The sequence below is a fragment of the Belonocnema kinseyi genome, chromosome 5 (genome assembly GCF_010883055.1).
Source record: "Belonocnema kinseyi isolate 2016_QV_RU_SX_M_011 chromosome 5, B_treatae_v1, whole genome shotgun sequence".
NCBI lineage: Eukaryota > Metazoa > Arthropoda > Insecta > Hymenoptera > Cynipidae > Belonocnema > Belonocnema kinseyi.
The window spans coordinates 80,569,622-80,590,050 of NC_046661.1; the positions used below are offsets into that span (position 1 = coordinate 80,569,622).

Consider the following 20,429-nt stretch of genomic DNA (forward strand, 5'->3'; position numbering starts at 1 on the left):
AGAGAAATAATTTTTTACCAAAAAAAAATGAATTTTCAATCCAAAAAGACGAATTTTTAACCAAAAAGGATGACTTTTTAACAAATTTGTTGAATTCTCTAGAAAATAGTTACATTTTTGTCAAAGAATATGAAATTTATTTATTTTAACTCAGTAACATCAAAATTTAATTTCTCTAAAAGAAATAATTTTTTATCAAAAAAATTGAACCAAAGAAATGAATTTCAAATAAAAAAGATAAATTTTAAACTAAAAAACAGGGAATTTTCAACTAAAAAACTGCAATAATCAACCAAAATGATGCATTTTTAAATAAAAGTATTAATGTTCATCCGAAAATAGACGAATTAAAAAAAAAAGTTTAATCTTTAACCATAAAGTGGAGTTTCAAACAAAGATATCGATTTTCTACTGAAAAGATGAGTTTAAAACCAAAAAAGGCAATGAAAAATGGAACAGCTACATTTTTAGTTAAAAAAGAAAGTTAATTTTCCACGGACAAAAAAAAATTGAACAAAAATAGTACAATTTTCAAAACAAAAAAAGAATTAAAAAAAAAGTTCAGCGTTCAATCAAAAGAAGAATTTTTTAACAAGGAGGCTAATTTTCTACTGAAAAGAAGAATTTATAACTAAAAAAATCCAATTTTTAACCAAAAATAAAATATCTACATTTTCCTTTAAAAGAATTAATTTTCAACTAATAAAAAACCACTGACTTTAAACAAAATAACTCAATTTTCAACAAAAGAGATTAATTTTCAAATAAAATAATGAATTTTCAAATAAAGATATTAATTTTCTATTTAAAAAACAAAAAACAAAAAAAATATTAATCTAAAAAAGGTGAATTTTCAACAACAAATATTTTCTACAAAAAAAAGGAATTTTCAATGAAAAACTAAGTATTTTTTAACAAAAAAACTTCGATAATCAATTTTTAACAAAAAAGTGGAATTTCAAATAAGGAGATAGATTTTCTACTGAAAAGACGCATTTAAAACCAAAACAGGCAATGAAAAATGGAATAGCTACATTTTTAGTTAAAAAAGAAAGTTAGTTTTCAGAGGAAAATTAAAAAGATTTTTCACATAAACAGTACAATTTTTAAAACGAAAAAAGAAGGAATTTTTCAGAAATTCAACGTTCAATAAAAAAGATGAGCTTTCAAACGAAGGATATTAAATTTCTACTAAAAAGACGTATTTAAAGTTTAAAAAATTCAATTTTTAAACAAAAATATAATAGCTCCATTTTCATTAAAAAGAATTAATTTTCAAAAAATAAAAAGCCAGGAATTTTCAACAAAATAACTCAATTTTTGACAAAAGCAATTCATTTTTAACTAAGATTAATTTTCAAACCAAAGGATGAATTTTCAAATAAGAATATTAATTTTCTATTTAAAAAATATATATAATAAAGCACAAAATTTCAATTTTCAAAAACAAAAATTTTCTACAAAAAAGATAAATTTTCAACCTTATCGATGAATTTTGAATTAAAAAGATCAATTTTACAAAAATATTAATTTTTAACCAAATAATTCAATTTTGAAACCAAAGAAATTAATTTCAAATAAAGAAGATAAATTTTCAACTAAAAAACAAGGAATTTGAAACTAAAAAAGTCAACTTTCAAACACAAATAAAATATCTACATTTAACCTTATTGCTGAATTTTGAATTGAAAAAATCAATTTAAAAAAATTATTTTTAACAAAATAAGTTTATTCTAAAATCAAAAATATGAATTTCAACGAATAAAGATCAATTTTCAACTAAAAAACAAGGAATTTTCAACAAAAAAACGATTATTGTTTAACTAAGATCAATTTTCAAACAAAAGGATGAATTTTCAAACAAGGATATTAATTTTCTATTAAAAAAAAATAAACACGAAAGCAAATACTAAACTACAAAAGTAAAATTTTCAACAAAAATTGTCTACCGAAAAAGATGAATTTTCAACTTTATTGTTGAATTCTGAATTAAAAAGATCCATTTAAAAAAAATTATTTTTAACAAAATAATTCAATTTTCATAACAAAAAAATGAATTTCAAATAAAAAAAGATAAATTTCCAACTGAAAAACAAGGAATTTTCAACACCAAAACTTTGATAATCAACCAAAATGATGAATTTTCTAATAAAAGTATTAATGTTCATCCAGAAAAAGAAGAATAAAAAACTAATTTTTCAAAGAAAATTCAACGTTCAATCAGAAAGATGAATTTTAAAACAAAGAAGATTAATTTTCTACTGAAAAGACGAATTTAAAAATAAAAAAGGTCAATATTCAACAAAAAAAATGTTTTTCATTAAAAAAAATTAATTTAAAAAAAAACAGAAACTTTCAACAAAATAATTAAATTTTCGAAAAAAGACATTAATTTCTAAGATCATTTTTTTAAATAAAAGGATGAATTTTTAACCTTATCGTCGAATTTTTTATTTAAAAAGATCAATTTTCACTCAGAAATGGAATATTTAAACCTTGAGGTGATTGAAACAAAATAACTGAATTTTCAATCAAAAAGGATAATTTTTCACATAGAAATGAAACAGTTTAATTTTCAGGTGAAGAAAAAAAATTAAATTTGTACTTAAAAAAGCGAGTTTTCTAAAAAAAAAATACTTAATTTTAAAACTAAAGAAATGAATTTTCAACTAAAGACAATACATTTTAAACAAAAAAACGTTTTTTTTTTAAATAAAAGTTCAATGTTTAACCAAAAAGGTAATTTGTCAAACAAGGAGATTAATTTTTTCTACATACATATTAAACTAAAAAAGGTTAATTTTTAACTAAAAATAAAATGGCTACATTTTGATTTAAAAGAATTAATTTTCATCAAAATAACTCAAGTTTCAAATAAAGATATAAATTTTTAACTATGAAAGATTAATTTTTAACCAAAAGGATGAATTTTCAAAAAAGGATATTAATTTTCTATGAAATAAAACCAAATATGAAACTAAAAAAGGTCCACTTTTAATCAAAAAGAATGATTTTCTACTAAAAAAGTTGAATTTTCAAGTAAAAAAGTTACATTTTCAGGCAGAAATGAATTTTAAAAGCAAAGAAAAGAATTTTCAACTAAAAAAATAATTTCTCATTTAAGTTCAATGTTTAACCACAAAAAAAAGAATTTAAAAGAAACGAGATTAATTTTCTACAAAAAGAAAATTTTTTAAATAAAAGAACTCAATTTTCAACTGAAGAGAATGATTTTTAACCAAAAAAATATTAAGTTTCAACAATAGGATGAATTTTCAAACAATGATATTAATTTCATATTTAAAAAACGAATAGAAAACTAAAAAGATACATTTTAAACAGCAAAACAGAATTTTTCAAAAAAAGTTCAGCGTTCAATCAAAAAGATGAATTTTCAAACAAAGGAGATTAATTTTCTACTGAAAAGACGAATTTAAAACCAAAAAAGGTCCATTTTCAACCATAAATAAAATATCTATATTTTTATTTTAAAAAATTAATTTAAAAAAAAAGAAAAAACCACGAACTTTCAACAAAATAACTCAATTTTTAACAAAAGAGACTAATTTTTAACTAAGATCAATTTAAAAAAAAAAAGACGAGTTCAAAGATTCAGATTCGCTGCCAAAAATATAAATCAAAGTTATCTTTTCAACTCTCTTAAATTAAAGAATCAATCATTTTTAACCATTTTTAGCTAGAAACATTAAAAATTGAAAATTAAATTTTTTTAATAAACTGAAAACTTCTTAAATTAAAAGTTCTTTTTCTTTTTAATATTTTAGAATTCCTTGAAATGCCTTAAAATGTTATTTTAAAATCTTGAAACATTTAAATGTTTGATTTTTTAAAATTTTTAATCATATTTTAAATTTTTCCTAAAATTTTGTATCAAATAATTTTTCTAACATTTTAAATAATCTAATTTTGGTTAAAAATTGATCTTTTTTTTAGATCAAAATTCATATATTGTTGAAAATTCGTTTCTTTTTTAGTTGAAATTTGATTTTACCAACTGAAAATTTCAGTATTTTATTGTTGATAGAAAATTTATCTATTTTGTAGAAAATTCATGTATTTTGTTAAAAAAAATTTTTTTTGTTAGTTAAAGATTTATCATTTTAGTTGAAAATTCACTTTAAATATTCTATTTTTTCTGGAAAATTTACCTTTTTTAATAGAAATATAATCTTCTTCGTTAAAAAATGTTCCTTTTTGTAGAAAATTTAACTATTCTTTTTTTTTTGTATTAATTTATTTCTTTGGTTTGAAAAAAAATATGTTTAGTTAAAAATTCGTTTTCTGTTTTATAAAAAATTAATTTCTTGGATTGAAAACGTCACTATTTTTTCGAAAATTCCTTTTTTTTCTTAAAAATGAAACACTTTCGTTAAAAATTAATTTCTTTGGTTGAAAATTCGTTTCATTTATTTGAAAATTAATGTTTTTAACTAAAACTGTAAATATTTCATATTTACTTTAAAATTTATATTTTTAGTTGAAAATTAATTAATTTTTATACAAAATCGTTTTTCTTTAGCTTAAAGTTTACTTTTCTAACTGCAAATTTTTCAAAAACACCTCGTTTCAACACAGAATAAAAATTGTGTTTGAAAAATTCAATTTTCTATTGAAAATTGTTATTCTCTTGGATAAATTGCAATTCCAGAATTTTAATTTTTTTCGAAAATTCTCCATTTCAACTAACAATTATAATTTTTCAGTAAAATTACCTGTTTCAGCTCGAAATTAATTTAAATTTTTAATTCTAACTCAGAATTAGAATTCTTTGAAAGAATTTCCTGTACCAATTCAAAATTTTATTCCTTTTTAAAAATTTCCGGTAAATTAAAAAAGCTCGGAATTTGTTAAAATTTAAAAATTCCCGTTTCCATGTCAGAATTCTTGTTATAATGAATAAATACCAATTCCAATATAAATTTGTAAAAAAAAGAAAATTACCTGTTCAGATAAAAGTTACATTATTTTTACTTTAAATAATTTTAAAATCCTTAAAATGCATCGAAATTTTATTTCAAAATCTTAAAACATCTACATGTTGTTTTTCATTTTTTCAAAAAAAAAATTTTTAATTCTACCAAATTAAAGAAATTTTTTAAAAATCTTCCACATTCATTTTTGACAATTTTGTAAATCTTTATGAATCTCTTTAAATATTTTCTTAAAATTAGTTTATTAAAATAAAAAATTATTTTCAATTTTCCTAGGAAATTTTTTTTATTCTTCTGAACCCTCTCAAAATTCGAAAAAGCTTATAAAATTTTTGTTCAACTTTCCTTAAAACTGCATTTTAAAATTCCTTAAATTGAAATGTACGTTAAAAAATTAAAAATCTAAAATTAAACATTTTTAAAGTGAAAGATTTTCGAATTACGTATTTTAAAATACATATTATCATGATTGAAAAAGATCACAAATTAACTAATTATTTTAAAAATAGTTGAAGTCAAAGTTGGACATATTTTTTATTCTAAAAATCTTTGTAAATTCCTAACTTTCAAATTTTCAAAGAAATAGCTGAATTTTAAACAAAGAAATATCAAATTTTCAATCAAAAATAGAATACTTAAAGTTTCAGATAAAAATAACCCCCCCCCCCTGCCTAAATTGATTTTTTAAACAAATTTAATTTGACTACTAAAACGTTCAATATTTAATTGCAATACTTCAATTTTTAATTAAAAAATGGATTTTCAAACAAGAAGATTAATTTTCAAACAGGAAGAATAATTTTGTACCAAGAAAAAAAATATTTCCAAAAAAATATATGAATTTTATTGAAAAAAGTTGAAATTTCAACTAAAAAAGACCAATTATCAACCCAAAAATTTAATTTTCAACTAAATGATGAATTTTCATCTGGAATAGATAAATTTTAAACGAAAAAATTAATTTTTGAGAAAAGAGTTCAATTTTTTTAAACCAAAATTGGAATTGAAGACTCATTTTTACCAAACACGAATTTTATAGAAAATGCATGAGTTTTGAATTAAAAAGATAAATTGTCAAACAACAATTAAATCGTTTTTATAGAAAATCATTAAATTTCCAACAAAATTATTAATTTTCAGCCCAGAAAATTAATTTCTACCAAAAAAGTCAAAATTTGCAACTAAAAACGATCATTTTTCAACTAAATATTCAATAGTTATATTTTCAGTTTAAAAAAAATTAATTTTTAAGACCGAAAAATAAATCATTTTTCAACAAATTAGCCAATTTTTCAGCCAAGATAATGAATGAAATTCAAACAAAAAGAAAAAATTTTTCTACTAATTTTTTAACCAAACCAATCGAATTTCAACCATAAACAGAATAGATGAATTTCCAGTTAGAAAAATTGATTTCAAACAAGAAGAAAAAAACGAATTTTTAATAAAATATTTCAGTACAGTATTATACATTAATTTTTAAACAAATAGTTCAATTATCAACACAAAAATAGCAATTTTTTACAAACAATGGAATGTTTAAACTTTCACTCGAAGAAATTAATTTAAAAAAAAAAATTTCTACAAAGTATTTCAGTTTTCAACCAAATTGATGAATTTTCAAATAAAATTATGAATCTTTAACTGGAATAAATTATAAACCAAACAGATGAATTTTTAAACAAGAAGATTAATTTTGAAATATAAATATTAATTTTCTACCAAAAAATACAATTTTTAACCAAATATATGAAGTTTTAACAAAATAGTGGAATTTAAAAAAAAAATTAATTTTTACTAAAGAAGAAAAAAAAGTTAATGTTTAAACAAACAGATAAATTTTCAACTACAACTTATGTTATTTTCAATTAAAAAAAATTACTTTAAAAGCAAAGAACTTTAAAAAAAAGTTACATTTTCAAATAAAAATATTAATTTTCTACCAAAAAATACAAATTTAAAAAAAAAACATATGAACTTATAACGAAATAGTTAAATTTTAAGACAATAAAATTAATTTTTTCCCTAAAAAAGATAAATTTTCATTTAATCTTTTTAGTTGAAATTCCATTTGTTTGGTTTAAAATTGAATTATTTTGTTGGAATTTATCTTTCAAAATGTTTTGTTGATTTTTAATGAAATAGTTGAATCTTTAAAAAAATAAAAGGCAACTTTTAAACCAAATTGTTAAATTTTGAACCAGAAAAGATTAATTTTTAACTAAAATGATAAATATTTAACTAGAATAATGGACTTTTTTTTACCGAACAGAAGAATTCTTAGAAAAATCATATTAAGTAGCAAAGAAAAAGATAATTTTATGCAACAAAAAAAAAGATTTTTAACAAAATATGTGGATTCTCCACAAAATACTTTATTTTTTAATTAAAAAAAGACAAATTTTCATAAAAATTGTTGAATTTTGAAAAAGAAAAAATTAATTTTCAAAGAAAGTCACGAATTTCCAAATAAAATTATGAATATTCAACCGAAACATTTGAAACTTCAATTAAAAAGATAAAAATTTAAAAAAAGAAGAATTTTTAAGAAAATCAGTTTAGCTTGCAAAGAAAAAGATCATTTTCTACAAAAAAAAATAGATTTTTTACAAAACATGTGGATTTTCAACGAAATAGTTAAATTTTCAGTAAAAAAAAAGACGAATTTTCATCCAAACTGTTGAATTTTGAACAAGATAAGAATATTTTTAAACTAAAATGATGAATATTTAACTAGAATAATTGACTTTTTAACCGAAATATTAAAACTTTTTATTAAAAACGACAAATTTTTATAAAAATTGTAGAATTTTAACTTTTTAACCGAAAAGAAGAATTTTTAAGAAAAGAAAATTAGCTTGCAAAGAAAAAGATCATTTTCTACAAAAAGAAATATGATTTTAAAAAATATGTGGGTTTTCAACGAAATAGTTATATTTTTAATTTTAAAAAAACTTTTATAAAAATTTTAGTATTTTGAACAAGAAAAGGATAATTTTCAAAAAGAGTGATGAATTTTTAATTTAAAAAAGACAAATTATCATAAAAATTGTAGAATTTTGAACAAGAAAATATGAATTTTCAACTAAAATGATACATATTTAACTAGAATAATTGACTTTTTAACCGAAAAGAATAATTTTTAAGAAAATTCGATTAGCTAGTAAAGAAAAATATCATTTTCTACACACAAAAAATAGATTTTTAACAAAATATGTGGAGTTTCATCGAAATAATTGAATTTTTAATTAAAAAAGACAAATTTTCATAAAAACTGTAGAATTTTGAACAAGAAAAAATTAATTTTCAAACAAAGTGATAAATTTTTTAATAAAATTATGAATATTCAACTGAATCATTTGAAATTTCAAACCGAAAAGACTAAATTTTTAATAAATTAGAATTTTTTGGAAAAGAAGATTAATTTTTAAAGAAAAAGATAAATTTTTACCAAAAAACGATTTTTAATTAAATATGTGGATTTTCAACGAAATGGTTGAATTTTTTATTAAAAAAGACAAATTTTCAAAAAAATTATAGACGTCTGAATAAGAAAATATTAATTTTCAACTAAAATGATAAATATTTAACTAGAATAATTTACTTTTTAACCGAAATAGTTATATTTTATTTTAAAAAAACTCAATTCTTATAAAAATTGTAGAATTTTGAACAAAAAAAGATTAATTTTCAAACAAACTGATAAATTTTTAAATAAAATTATGAATATTCAACTGAAACATTTGCAATTTGAACAAAAAAGATATAATTTTGAACAAAGAAGAATTGAGATGAAGATTAACTTGCAAAGAAATAGATAATTTTCTACCAAAAAATCGATTTTTAATCAAATATGTGGATTTTCAACGAAATGGTTGAATTTTTAATTTAAAAAAGACCAATTTTTATAAAAATTGTAGAATTTTGAACAAGAAGAAATTAATTTTCAAACAAAGTGATGATTTTTAAATAAAATTATAAATATTCAACTGAAACATTTGAAATTTCAACCAAAAAGATAAAATTTTAAATAAACAATAATTTTTAAGAAAATCAATTTACCTTGCAAAGAAAAAGATAATTTTGTACCTAAAAGAATCGATTTTTAATCAAATGTATGGATTTTTAACGAAATAGTTGAGTTTTTAATTAAAACAGAACAATTTTCATAAAAATTGTATAATTTAGAACAAGAAAATATTAATTTTCAAACAAAGTGATACATTTTTAAATAAAATTTTAAATATTCAGCTGAAGCATTTGAAATTTCAAACCAAAAAGATTAAATTTTCAACAAAGAAGAATTTTTTTGAAAAAAAGATTAACTTGCAAAGAAAAAGATAAATTTTTACCAAAAAAAACGATTTTCAATCAAATATATGGATTTTTAACGAAATAGTTGAATTTTTTATTAAAAAAGGCAAATTTTCATCAAAATTGTAGAATTTTGAAAATGAAAAATTTAATTTTCAAAGAAAATGATGAATTTTTAAACAAAATTATGAAGCTTCAACTGGAATAGTTACATTTTAAAACAAAAAGATGAATTTTGCGTTAAAATTATGAATATTTAGCTGAAACATTTGAAATTTCAACCAAAAAGATCAAATGTTAAACAAATAAGAATTTTTTGGAAAAGAAGATTAACTTGCAAAGAGAAAGATAATTTTCTACAAAAAAATCGATTTTTAATCAAATATGTGGATTTTTAACGAAATAATTTAATTTTTAATTAAAAAAGACAAATTTTCATAAAAACTGTAGAATTTTGAACAAGAAAATATTAATTTTCAAACAAAGTGATAAATTTTTAAATAAAATTTTGAATATTCAACTGTAGCATTTGAAATTTCAAACCAAAAAGATTAAATTTTTAAAAAAGAAGAATTTTTTGGAAAAAAAGATTAACTTGTAAAGAAAAAGATAAATTTTAACCAAAAAAATCGATTTTTAATCAAATACTCGTATGTGGATTTTTAACGAAACAGTTGAATTTTTAATTTAAAAAAATACAAATTTTCATTATAACTGTAGAATTTTAAACAAGAAAAGATTCATTTTCAACTAAAGAGATAAATATTTAATTAGCATAATTGACTTTTGAACCGGAAAGAAGAAGTTTTAAGAAAATCAGATTAGCTTACAAAGCAAAAGACCATTTTCTACCAAAAAAAAACCGATTTTTAATCAAATATGTGGACTTTCAACGAAATAGTTGAATTTTTCATTTAAAAAAATACAAATTTTCATAAAAATTATACCCAAAAAAATATATATTTTTAACAAAATATGTGGATTTTCAAAGAAATAATCGAATTTGTTATTAAAAAAGAAAAATTTTCATACAAATTGTAGAATTTGCACAGAAAATGATTAATTTTTAAAGAAAATGATCAATTTTCAAATAAAATTTTTAATATTCAAATAAAACATTTGAAATTTCAACCAAAAAGATAAAATGTTAAGAAAAAAAGATTTTCTAACGAAATCAGTTTATCTTGTTGAAAGAAAGATCATTTTCTACCAAAAAAGTAGATTTTTAAAAAAATAGTTGAATTTTTAATTTAAAAAAGACCAATTTTCATAAAAATTGTAGAACTTTAAACAAGAAAAGATCAATTTTCAACTAAAATGATCAATATTTAACTGCAATAATTTAATTTTTAACTGAAAAGAATAATTTTCAAAAAAAGAAGATCAATTGGCAAAGAAAAATATAATTTGCTACCCAAGAAATCGATTTTTAACCAAACATGTGTATTTTCAACGAAATAATTAAATTTTTAATAAAAAAAAAGACGAATTTTCATCCAAATTGTTGAATTTGGAAACAGAACAGATTAATTTTTAAACCAAACTGTTGAGTTTTTCAACTAAAATTATGAATCTTCAACTGGAATATTTGAATTTTATACCAAAAAAATTAATTTTCAACCATAAGGATTAATTTTTTAGAAATAAAGTTGAATTTTTCACAAAACGCATAAATTTTGACACAACTAGTTTTTTTTTAAATAAATAAAAATTAAATAATAAATGATGATTTTGCAGAGTATATTTTGGTAATCTGAAAAATCTTCTACCCTGATAAATTTTTTTTTTTTCTTGAAAACTTACGTGCGTGGAACTTGAGTCAAATTTTCGGTTCCAGTTTCGGTTATGAGGACATCATCCTCGATTCGAACTCCGCCCCATCCTCGAAATCTGGCAATTTTTTCCGGGACGAGGAATTTTGATTGTTCCTTGTTTTCTAAAGCAGGATCCAAAAGCTGAAAATTAAAAAATTAATAAATGGGTCACAACTAAAATTAAATATTTTATTTTAAAAAAAACTTTAGAATTACTTGAAAATATAACGTTTTGAAGAAAAAAGAGTTGAAGAGAAAAATTTGAAAAAGAAAAGGTTTAAAATTGAAGGCCTCAATTGAGAAAAGTTGAAAATTGATTCCTTCAGCTTGAAACAGTTAAAAATTAAACTCCTGCGATTGAAAAAGCTGAAAAAATATTGTTTTGAGATAGAAACTTTACAGATAAATATTTAAAAATTTTAAAATTTAGGCCTTCAATTCGATAGATTGATAATTTAGATTTTTAAATAAATAACAGTTGAAATTTTAAGCCGCTAAACTAAAAGAATAAAAAATTGGTTGAAAATTAATTCCGTTGAATTAAAAGAGTTAAAAAATGAACACTTTAAGTTAAAAGAGTTGAAAATTAAATATTTGAAGTTGAAACCGTTAAAAATTAAACCTTTTAAGTTGACAGAGTTAAAATATTAGATTTAAAAAATATATAAAAATTAAAAATGAACTTTTTCAAGTTGTAAGAGTTTGAAATTGAACCCGTTGACTTAAAAGAGTGAAAAATTGAGCACTTTAAGTTGAAATAGTGAAAAATTGATCGAAAATTAGTTGAAAAATTAACCCGTTAAAGTAAAAAAAGTTAAAAGTTGAACGTTTTAATTAAAAAAGATTCAACAATAGTTCAACATTTAAAGTTTTAATTTTAAAGGGTTGAAATTCGGTTGAAAACTGAACGCTTTCAGTCAAAAAAGGTGAAAAAAGTTAAAAATTAAACATTTTAGTTAAATATTTCGGTTAAAAGCGTTAAAAATTGAGCACTCTTAGTTAAAAAGATTTTTAAAAAGTGGAAAATTAAACATTTTAAGATAAAACAATTTCAAATTAGTAAAAAATTAAACGCGCGCAGTTTAAAATGTTTAAAAAAACGCGAAAAACTGAAAGTTTTAAATTAAAAGTCTTCAAAATAAGTTGAAAATTGAACGCTTTCAGTTTAAAAAGTTGAAAAATACTAAAATATTGAACTTTTCAAATCAAAATAATTGAAAAATAATTGGAAAATGAAAATTTTAAGTTTAAAGGGTTGAAAATTAGTTTAAAATTGAACACTTCATTATAAAAAGTTGACATTTTTTGTAATAGAACATTTCAAGTTGAAAAGGTTGTTAATTCTTTAAAAATTGAACGCTTCCCGTAGAAAAAGTTGAAAATGAACCGCAAAAAATTGAAAGTTTTAATTTAAAAGTCTTCAAAATTAGTTGAAAATTTAACGCTTTCAGTTTAAAAAGTTTAAAAATATTAAAAAATTGAAAAATAGAATCATTAAAAATTAAGGCTGCCCAAAAGATGAACTTTCCACTAAGATAATAAATATTAATATAAAACGTTTCAGTTAAATTGGTTGAATATTAAACGCTTTTAGTTCATTCATCAAAAAGATTTTTTTTTGCTTCAAGAAAATACAAGAATTTTTAACCAAATAGTTGCAATTTGAAATTAAAAAACATTATTTTCAACAAAAATAGAACAGTAACATTTTTATTTTTAAAAAAATTCATTTTAAACAAAACATAAAAGTTTTCAACTGAAACAATGAATCTTTAACTGAAACAGTTGAATTTTCAAATAAAGAAAGTAATTTTTTTTAAAAAGGATAAATTTTCAACCAACACTCCAACAATTAAATTTTAAGTTAAAAAAATTAATGTCTAACCAAACAGATGAATTTTCAACTACAAGTATGGAATTTTCAACTGAAATAAGTTAAATTTTCAGTTGTAAAAATTACATTCAACAAAAAAAAACTGAAAAAATAGTTACATTTTCAAAAAACATGATAAATTTTCAACTAAAAGAATTAAAAATTCGTTGAAAATTAATTTCGTTAAACTAAAAGAGTTCAAAAATTGAACGCTTTCAGTAGAAAAAGGTGAAAAAAAGTTAAAAACTGAACGTTTTAGCTAAATATTTTGGATAAAAAGTGGAAAAATGAACATTTTAAGATAAAACAGTTTAAAATTAGTTAAAAAATGAACGCCTGCAGTTGAAAAGGTTGAAAACGAAACGCGAAAAATTGAAAGTTTTAATTTACAAGTCTTCAAAATTAGTTGAAAATTGAACGCTTTCCGTTTAAAAAGTTGAAAATACTAAAAAACTGAACTTTTCAAGTCGAAATAATTGAACAATAGTTGAAAAGTTAATGCTTTAAGTTTAAAGGGTTGAAAATTATTTGACAATTGAACGCTTCATTACAAAAAGTTTTTTTTTTAATGAACATTTTAAATTGAAAATTGAACGCTTGCAGTAGAAAAGGGTGAAAAAAAGTAAAAAATTGAACGTTTTATTTAAAGATTATGGTTGAATGGGATAAAAATTGAGCACTCTTACTTGGGAAGATTTTTAAAAAGAGGAAAATTGAACATTTTAAGATAAAACAGTTTAAAATTAGTTAAAAATTGAACGCTTTTAGTTTAAAAAGTTGAAAATTACTACAAAATTGAACGTTTCAAGTTGAAAATATTGAACAACAGTTGTAAATTAAAAGTTTTAAGTTAAAAAGGTAGGAAATTAGTTTAAATTGAACGCTTCATCATAAAAAGTTGATTTTTTTTAATAGAACATTTTAAGTTGAAAAGGTTTAAAATTCTTAGAAAATAGAACGCTTTTCGTAGAAACGAGTGAAAAATAGTTCAAAATTGAACGTTTTAGTCAACGATTTTGATTGAAAAGGTTAAAAATTGAGCACTCTTAATTCAAAAGATTTTTAAAAAGTAGAAAATTTAACATTTTAAGATAAAATAGTTTAAAATTAGTTAAAAATGGAACGCTTTTAGTTAAAAAGTTTGAAAATAAAAAGCTAAAAATTGAAAGTTTTAATTTAAAAGTATTTAAAATTACTTGAAAATTGAACGCTTTCAGTTTAAATGTTGAAAAATACAAAATTGAACATTTAGAGTCGAAATAATTGAACAATAGTTGAAAATTTTAAGTTTTAGGTTTAAAGGGTTGAAAATTAGTTTAAAATTGAACGCTTTCAGTAGAAAAAGGCGAGAAAAAGTTTAAAATTGAACGCTTTAGTTAAAGATTATTGTTAAAAGGGTTAAAAGTGGAGCACTCTTACTTAAAAAGATTTTTAAAAAGTGGAAAATTGAACATTTTGAAATAAAACAGTTTAAAATTAGCTGTAATTGGATGCTTTTAGTTAAAAAGTTGAAAATACTCAAATATTGAACGTTTCAAGTCGAAATAATTTTTAAATTGTTAAAAAATGAAAGTCTTAAGTTTAAAGGGTTAAAAATTAGTTAAAAATTGAACAATTCATCATAAAAAGTTAAATTTTTCTTTAATAGTACATTGTAAATTGAAAAGGTTGAAATTTGGTTGAAAATTGAACGCTTTCAGTAGAAAAAGATAAAAAAAAAAGTAAAAAATTGAACGCTTTAGTTAAAGATTATTGTTAAAAGGGTTAAAAATGGAGCACTCTTAGTTAGAAAGATTTTTAAGCAGTGGAAAATTAAACGTTTTAAGATCCAACAGTTTAAAATTAGTTAAAAATTGAACGCTTTCAGTTTAAAAAGTTGACAAATACTGAAGTATTGAAAGTTTCAAGTCGAAATAATTGAACAATAGTTGAAAATTTTAAGTTTTAGGTTTAAAGGGTTGAAAATTAGTTGAAAATTGAACGCTTTCAGTAAAAAAAAAGGTAAAAATTGAACGCTTTAGTTAAAGATTATTGTTAAAGGGGTTAAAAATTGAGCACTCTTACTTCAAACGATTTTTAAAAAGTGTAAAATTGAACATTTTAAGATAAAACAGTTTAAAATTAGCTCAAATTGAACGCTTTCAATTTAAAAAGTTGAAAAATACAAAATTGAACGCTTAAAGTCGAAATAATTGAACAATAGTTAAAAATTTTAAGTTATAGGTTTAAAGGGTTGAAAATTAGTTAAAAATTGAACGCTTTCAGTAGAAAAAGGAGAAAAAATTAAATATTGAACGTTTAATTAAAGATTTTGGTTAAAAGGGTAAAAAATTGAGCACTCTTAGTTAAAAAGATTTTTAAAAAAACGTCAAATTAAACATTTTAAGATCTAACAGTTTAAAATTATTTAAAAATTAAACGCTTTCAGTTTAAAAAGTTGTAAAATACTACAAAATTGAACGTTTCAAGTCGAAATAATTGAACAATAGTTGAAATTTTTAAGTTTTAGGTTTAAGGGTTGAAAATTAGTTGAAAATTGAACGCTTTCAGTAAAAAAAGGCAAAAAAAAAGTTAAAAATTGAACGTTTAAGTCAAAGATTTTGGTTAAAAGGGTTAAAAATTGAACACTCTTAGTTCAAACGATTTTTAAAAACTGTCAAATTTAACATTTTAAGATAAAACAGTTTAAAATTAGCTAAAATTGAACGCTTTCAGTTTAAAAAGTTGAAAAATACTCAAATATTGAACGTTTCAAGTCGAAATAATTAAAAAATGGTTGAAAAATAGTAGTCTTAAGTTTAAAGTGTTGAAAATTGAACAATTCGTTATAAAAACTTAAATGTTTTTTAAATAGAAAATTGTAAGTTGAAAAGGCTGAAATTCGGTTGAAAATTGAATGCTTTTAGTAGAAAAGGGTAAAAAAAAGTTTAAAATTGAACGCTTTAGTTAATGATTATTGTTAAAGGGGTTAAAAATTGATCGCTTTTAGTTAGAAAGATTTTTAAAAAGTGGAAAATTGAACATTTTGAGATCAAACAGTTTAAAATTAGTTAAAAATTGAACGCTTTCAATTTAAAATGTTAAAAAATACTCAAATATTGAACGCTTCATGTCGAAATAATTGAAAATCAATTGAAAAATAAAGTTTTAAGTTTAAAGGGTTGAAACTTAGTTGAAAATTGAACAATTCATCATAAAAAGTTGATTTTTTTTAAAATAAAACATTTTAAGTTGAAAAGTTGGAAAATTCTTAGAAAATTGAATGCTTTCAGTTTAAAAAGGTAAGAAAAGTTCAAAATTGAACGCTTTAATTAAAGATTACTGTTAAAGGGGTCAAAAATGAAGCACTCTTAGTTAGAAAGATTTTTAAAAAGTGTCAAATTCAACATTTTAAGATCCAACAGTTTAAAATTAGTTAAAACTTGAACGCTTTTAGTTAAAAAGTTTTAAAATACTCAAATATTGAACGTTTCAAGTGGAAATAATTAAAAAATTGTTGAAAAATGAAAGTCTTAAGTTTAAAGTGTTGAAAATTTGTTGAAAATTGAACAATTCAACATAAAAAGTTGAATTTTTTTTAATAAAACATTTTAAGTTGAAAAGTTTGAAAATTCGTAGAAAATTGAACGCTTTCAATTTGAAAAGATAAAAAAAAGTTAAAAATTGAACGCTTTAGTTACAGATTATTGTTAAAAGGGTTAAAAATAGAGCACTCTTAGTTCAAACGATTTTTGAAAAGTGGAAAATTTAACATTTTAAGATAAAACAGTTTAAATTAGCTCAAATTGAACGCTTTCTGTTTAAAAAGTTAAAAAATACAAAATTGAACCTTTCAAGTCGAAAGAATTGAACAATAGTTGAAAATTTTAAGTTTAAAAGGTATAAAATTAGTTGCAAATTGAACGCTTTCAGTTTAAAAAGTTGAAAAATACTAATTTATTGAACGTTTCAAATCAAAATAATTAAAAAATGGTTGAAAAATAAAAGTCTTACATTTAAAGTGTTGAAAATTAGTTGAAAATTGAACAATTTATCATAAAAAGTTGAATTTTTTTTAATAAAACATTTTAAGTTGAAAAGGTTGAAAATTCGTTGAAAATTGAACGCTTTTAACAAAAAATCATAGACTATTTGTATTGAACGCTTTAAAGTTACAAAAGTTGAAAATTACACCCTTTAAGTTGCAAGAGTTCAACATTAATTTTTTTAAAGAAATTGAATCATTAAAGCTTAATGGGAAAATTAGTTAAAAATTTTACGCTTTTAATTGGAAGGATTAAAAATTGCTAACAAATTAAATTCTCTTAGTCTAGATAATAAAAAATTTATTTGAAAATTGAACACTTGGAATTGAAAGGTTTGAAAATTTGTTAAAAATTGAACGCTTTAATTAAAAGGATTGAAAATGTATTTGAAAATTGAAGGCTTTCAGTTGAAAGGGTACTGAAAATTATTTAAAACTGCAACGTTTTGTATTCAAAAATTTGAAATTTGAACATTCCTAGTTAAATGGATAAAAAAATTAGTTAAAAAATTTAATTTCGTAAAAAGTTTGAAAATGATATTTTAATAATTTTAATTAATTTTAATAATTTTAATTTTAACTTTTTTAACTTTTTTAACTTTAATTTTAAACAGTTAAAAATTAAAATCTTTTATTATAATAATTTGAAAAAAGTTGAAACTTCCAAGTTTTAAGTAAAAATGATTGCAAAATAGTTGAAAATTTAAAGTTTTAAATTAAAAGATTTGAAAATTAGTTAAAAATTGAACGTTTTATTAAAAATAGTTTTAAATTTTTTAAAAAATAAACATTTTAAGTTGGAAAGGGTGAAACTTGAAGGTTTTCATTCGTAAACCAAACTTTTCAAGTTGAAAAGGTTAAAAATTATCCCCTTTGAATTTAAAAGGGTAAAAATTCCATTTTTTGAAAAATAGAATCATTAAAGATTAAAGCTGCACAAAAGAGGAATTTTCAACTAAAATAATAAATATTAATATAAAACGTTTCAATTGAATTGGGTGAATATTAAACGCTTTTAGTTCATTTATCAAAAACATTTTTTTTTGCTTCAACAAGATACAACAATTATTAACCGAATAGTTGATTTTTGAAATAAAAAAATATATTATTTTAAACCAAAAATGGGACAGTAACTTTTTTATTAAAAAAAAAATAATTGTAAACAAAACATAAGAGTTTTCAACTAAAACAATGAATCTTCAACTGAAATAGTTGAATTTTCAAATAAAAAAGTAATTTTTATTAAAAAGGACAAATTGTAAACCAAAACTTGAATAATTAAATTTTGAGTAAAAAAATTATTGTTTAATCAAACAAATGAATTTTCAACTACAAGTATGGAAAAATTGGACGCTTTTATTCGAAAGGATTAGAAATTATTTTAAAAATAACTGCTTTTATTCTAAAGGATTAGAAATTATTTTAAAAATAACTACTTTTATTTAAAAGGGATAGAAAATAGTTCAAAATTAAACGCTCTTAGTTGAAAAAGTTGAATAATAGTTGAACTTCCAGAGTAAAAGGGCTTAAAATTAGTAGAAAATTATAATCTTTTATTATAAAATTTTTTTAAAAATTTAAAAGATCAACGTTTGCACCATAGTTGTAAATTAAAAGTTTTGAAAATTAGTTGGAAATTGAATGCTTCATTAAAAAAAAATTTAATAAAAAAATGCACATTTCAAGTTTAAATGGTTGAAAATTGAAGACTTTCATTTAAAAACTAAAGTTTTCAAGTCGAAAAGGTTAAAAATTGTAGTTTTTAATTTTAAACAGGCAAAAATCCAATTTAAAAAAAATAGAATCATTGCCGATTAAAACTGCACATTTTCAAGTTGCAAAAGTAGAAAATTGAAAGCTTTTAGTTGAAAGGATTAAAAATTAATAAAAAATTGAATACTTTAATTTAAAATGCATAGAAAAAAGTTGAAAATTGAACGCTCTTAGTTGAAAAAATTGAATACTAGTTTAAAGTTTCAGGTTAAAAGGACTGAGAATTAGTAGAAAATTGAAAACTGTTATTATAATAATTTTAACAAAAGTTAAAATTGAAGTTGAAAATTAAACTTTTCAATTCGAACCGCTAAAAAATTAAAGCGTTGAATTTTTAACAGTTTAAAATTAAATTGGTTGACAAATATAACAATTTAATTTAAGAGTTATTTACCAGTTTTAAAATGATACAAACTTAATTCAAAATTGGAAAATATTTTTAAAAAAACAAAAAAATCAATTTAGATTTTTGAAGATTTTGAAATTAAATTTTAAAGCTTTTTAAGGATCTTTAAAGATTTTAAAAATATATAAATAATTTCTTAAGTTTACTAGGAAAATTGTTAATGACTTTTTATTTTGAAAAATTAATTTTAACGGAATATTTAAAAAGATTTATTAAAAAACATTTTGATTAATAAATGACAATGAACGAATATTAATTTAGAAAATAATCCATTAAGTTTTAAATATATTTAGTACATTCATTTTTTAAAACAAAATCATTTTTAACCAAAATAGAAATAAATTTTAAACAAAATAGATGAATATCCGGCAAAAAAGTACTTTACATCAAAAGAAAAAATAAATTCTTAACCAAATATCTCATATTTGTACAAAAGAAATTAATTTTTAATTCAAATTATAAATTTCCAACCACAAAAATTAATTATCAACAAAAAATTTAACATTCAACCAAATAATTTGATTTTCAACCTAAAAGACAAAATTTCATCTAGAATAATAAATATTTAACTAAAATAGTGGAATTTTTCAATAAAAAAAATAGTTTTTGTAAAAAAGGATCAATTGTCAACCAAAACTTAAGCAATTAAATTTTAAGTTAAAAAATTAATGTTTAACCAAACAGATGAATTTTCAACTGAAATCAGTTAAATTTTCAGTTGTAAAAATCACATTCAACCAAAAAAGAACAGTAAAAATAGTTACATTTTCAAAGAACATGATAAATTTTCAACTAAAATTGTAAATCTATATCTAGAAGTTGCATTTTAAACTCGAAAAAAAAATTTCAAGAAAAGAAGATTAACTTACAAAGAAAAAAATAATCGTCTACCCAAAAAAATCGATTTTTAACACACTATCTGGATTTTCAATTAAATAAATTAATTTTAAATTAAAAAAGACAAATTTTCAACCAAATTGTTGAATTTTAAATAAAAATTTGAACGAAATAGTTTAATTTTTAACTAAAAAAAGACAAATTTTCATCTAAATTGTTGAATTTTCAATTTTAAAAAATCAATTTTTGGAATACTAGGGGAGTAAATGATCTCAAGGTAAAAGAATTGCGTGAAACTATGGACGTGAAGAAACTAGATATTTTATGCGTGTCGGAAACAAAGAAAAAGGGATGCGAAACTAAAGACATAAAAAACGGCGTGTTGAAAGGCGGATTCGAAATATGGTCAGGAGTAGACTGTGAATCACATGGTAAA

General features: G+C 20.6%; 1 protein-coding gene across 4 annotated transcripts in view; it reads right to left on the reverse strand.

Moving 5' to 3' along the window:
• LOC117172436 (xaa-Pro dipeptidase) overlaps positions 1–20,429 on the reverse strand; it is a 215,568-nt gene that overhangs the window by 3,238 nt on the left and 191,901 nt on the right. For all 4 annotated transcript variants that reach the window (XM_033360369.1, XM_033360371.1, XM_033360370.1 and 1 more), the window contains one exon: positions 11,070–11,221. In XM_033360369.1, coding sequence (XP_033216260.1) covers positions 11,070–11,221 — 152 coding nt within the window. The remainder of the gene's footprint in view (positions 1–11,069; positions 11,222–20,429) is intronic.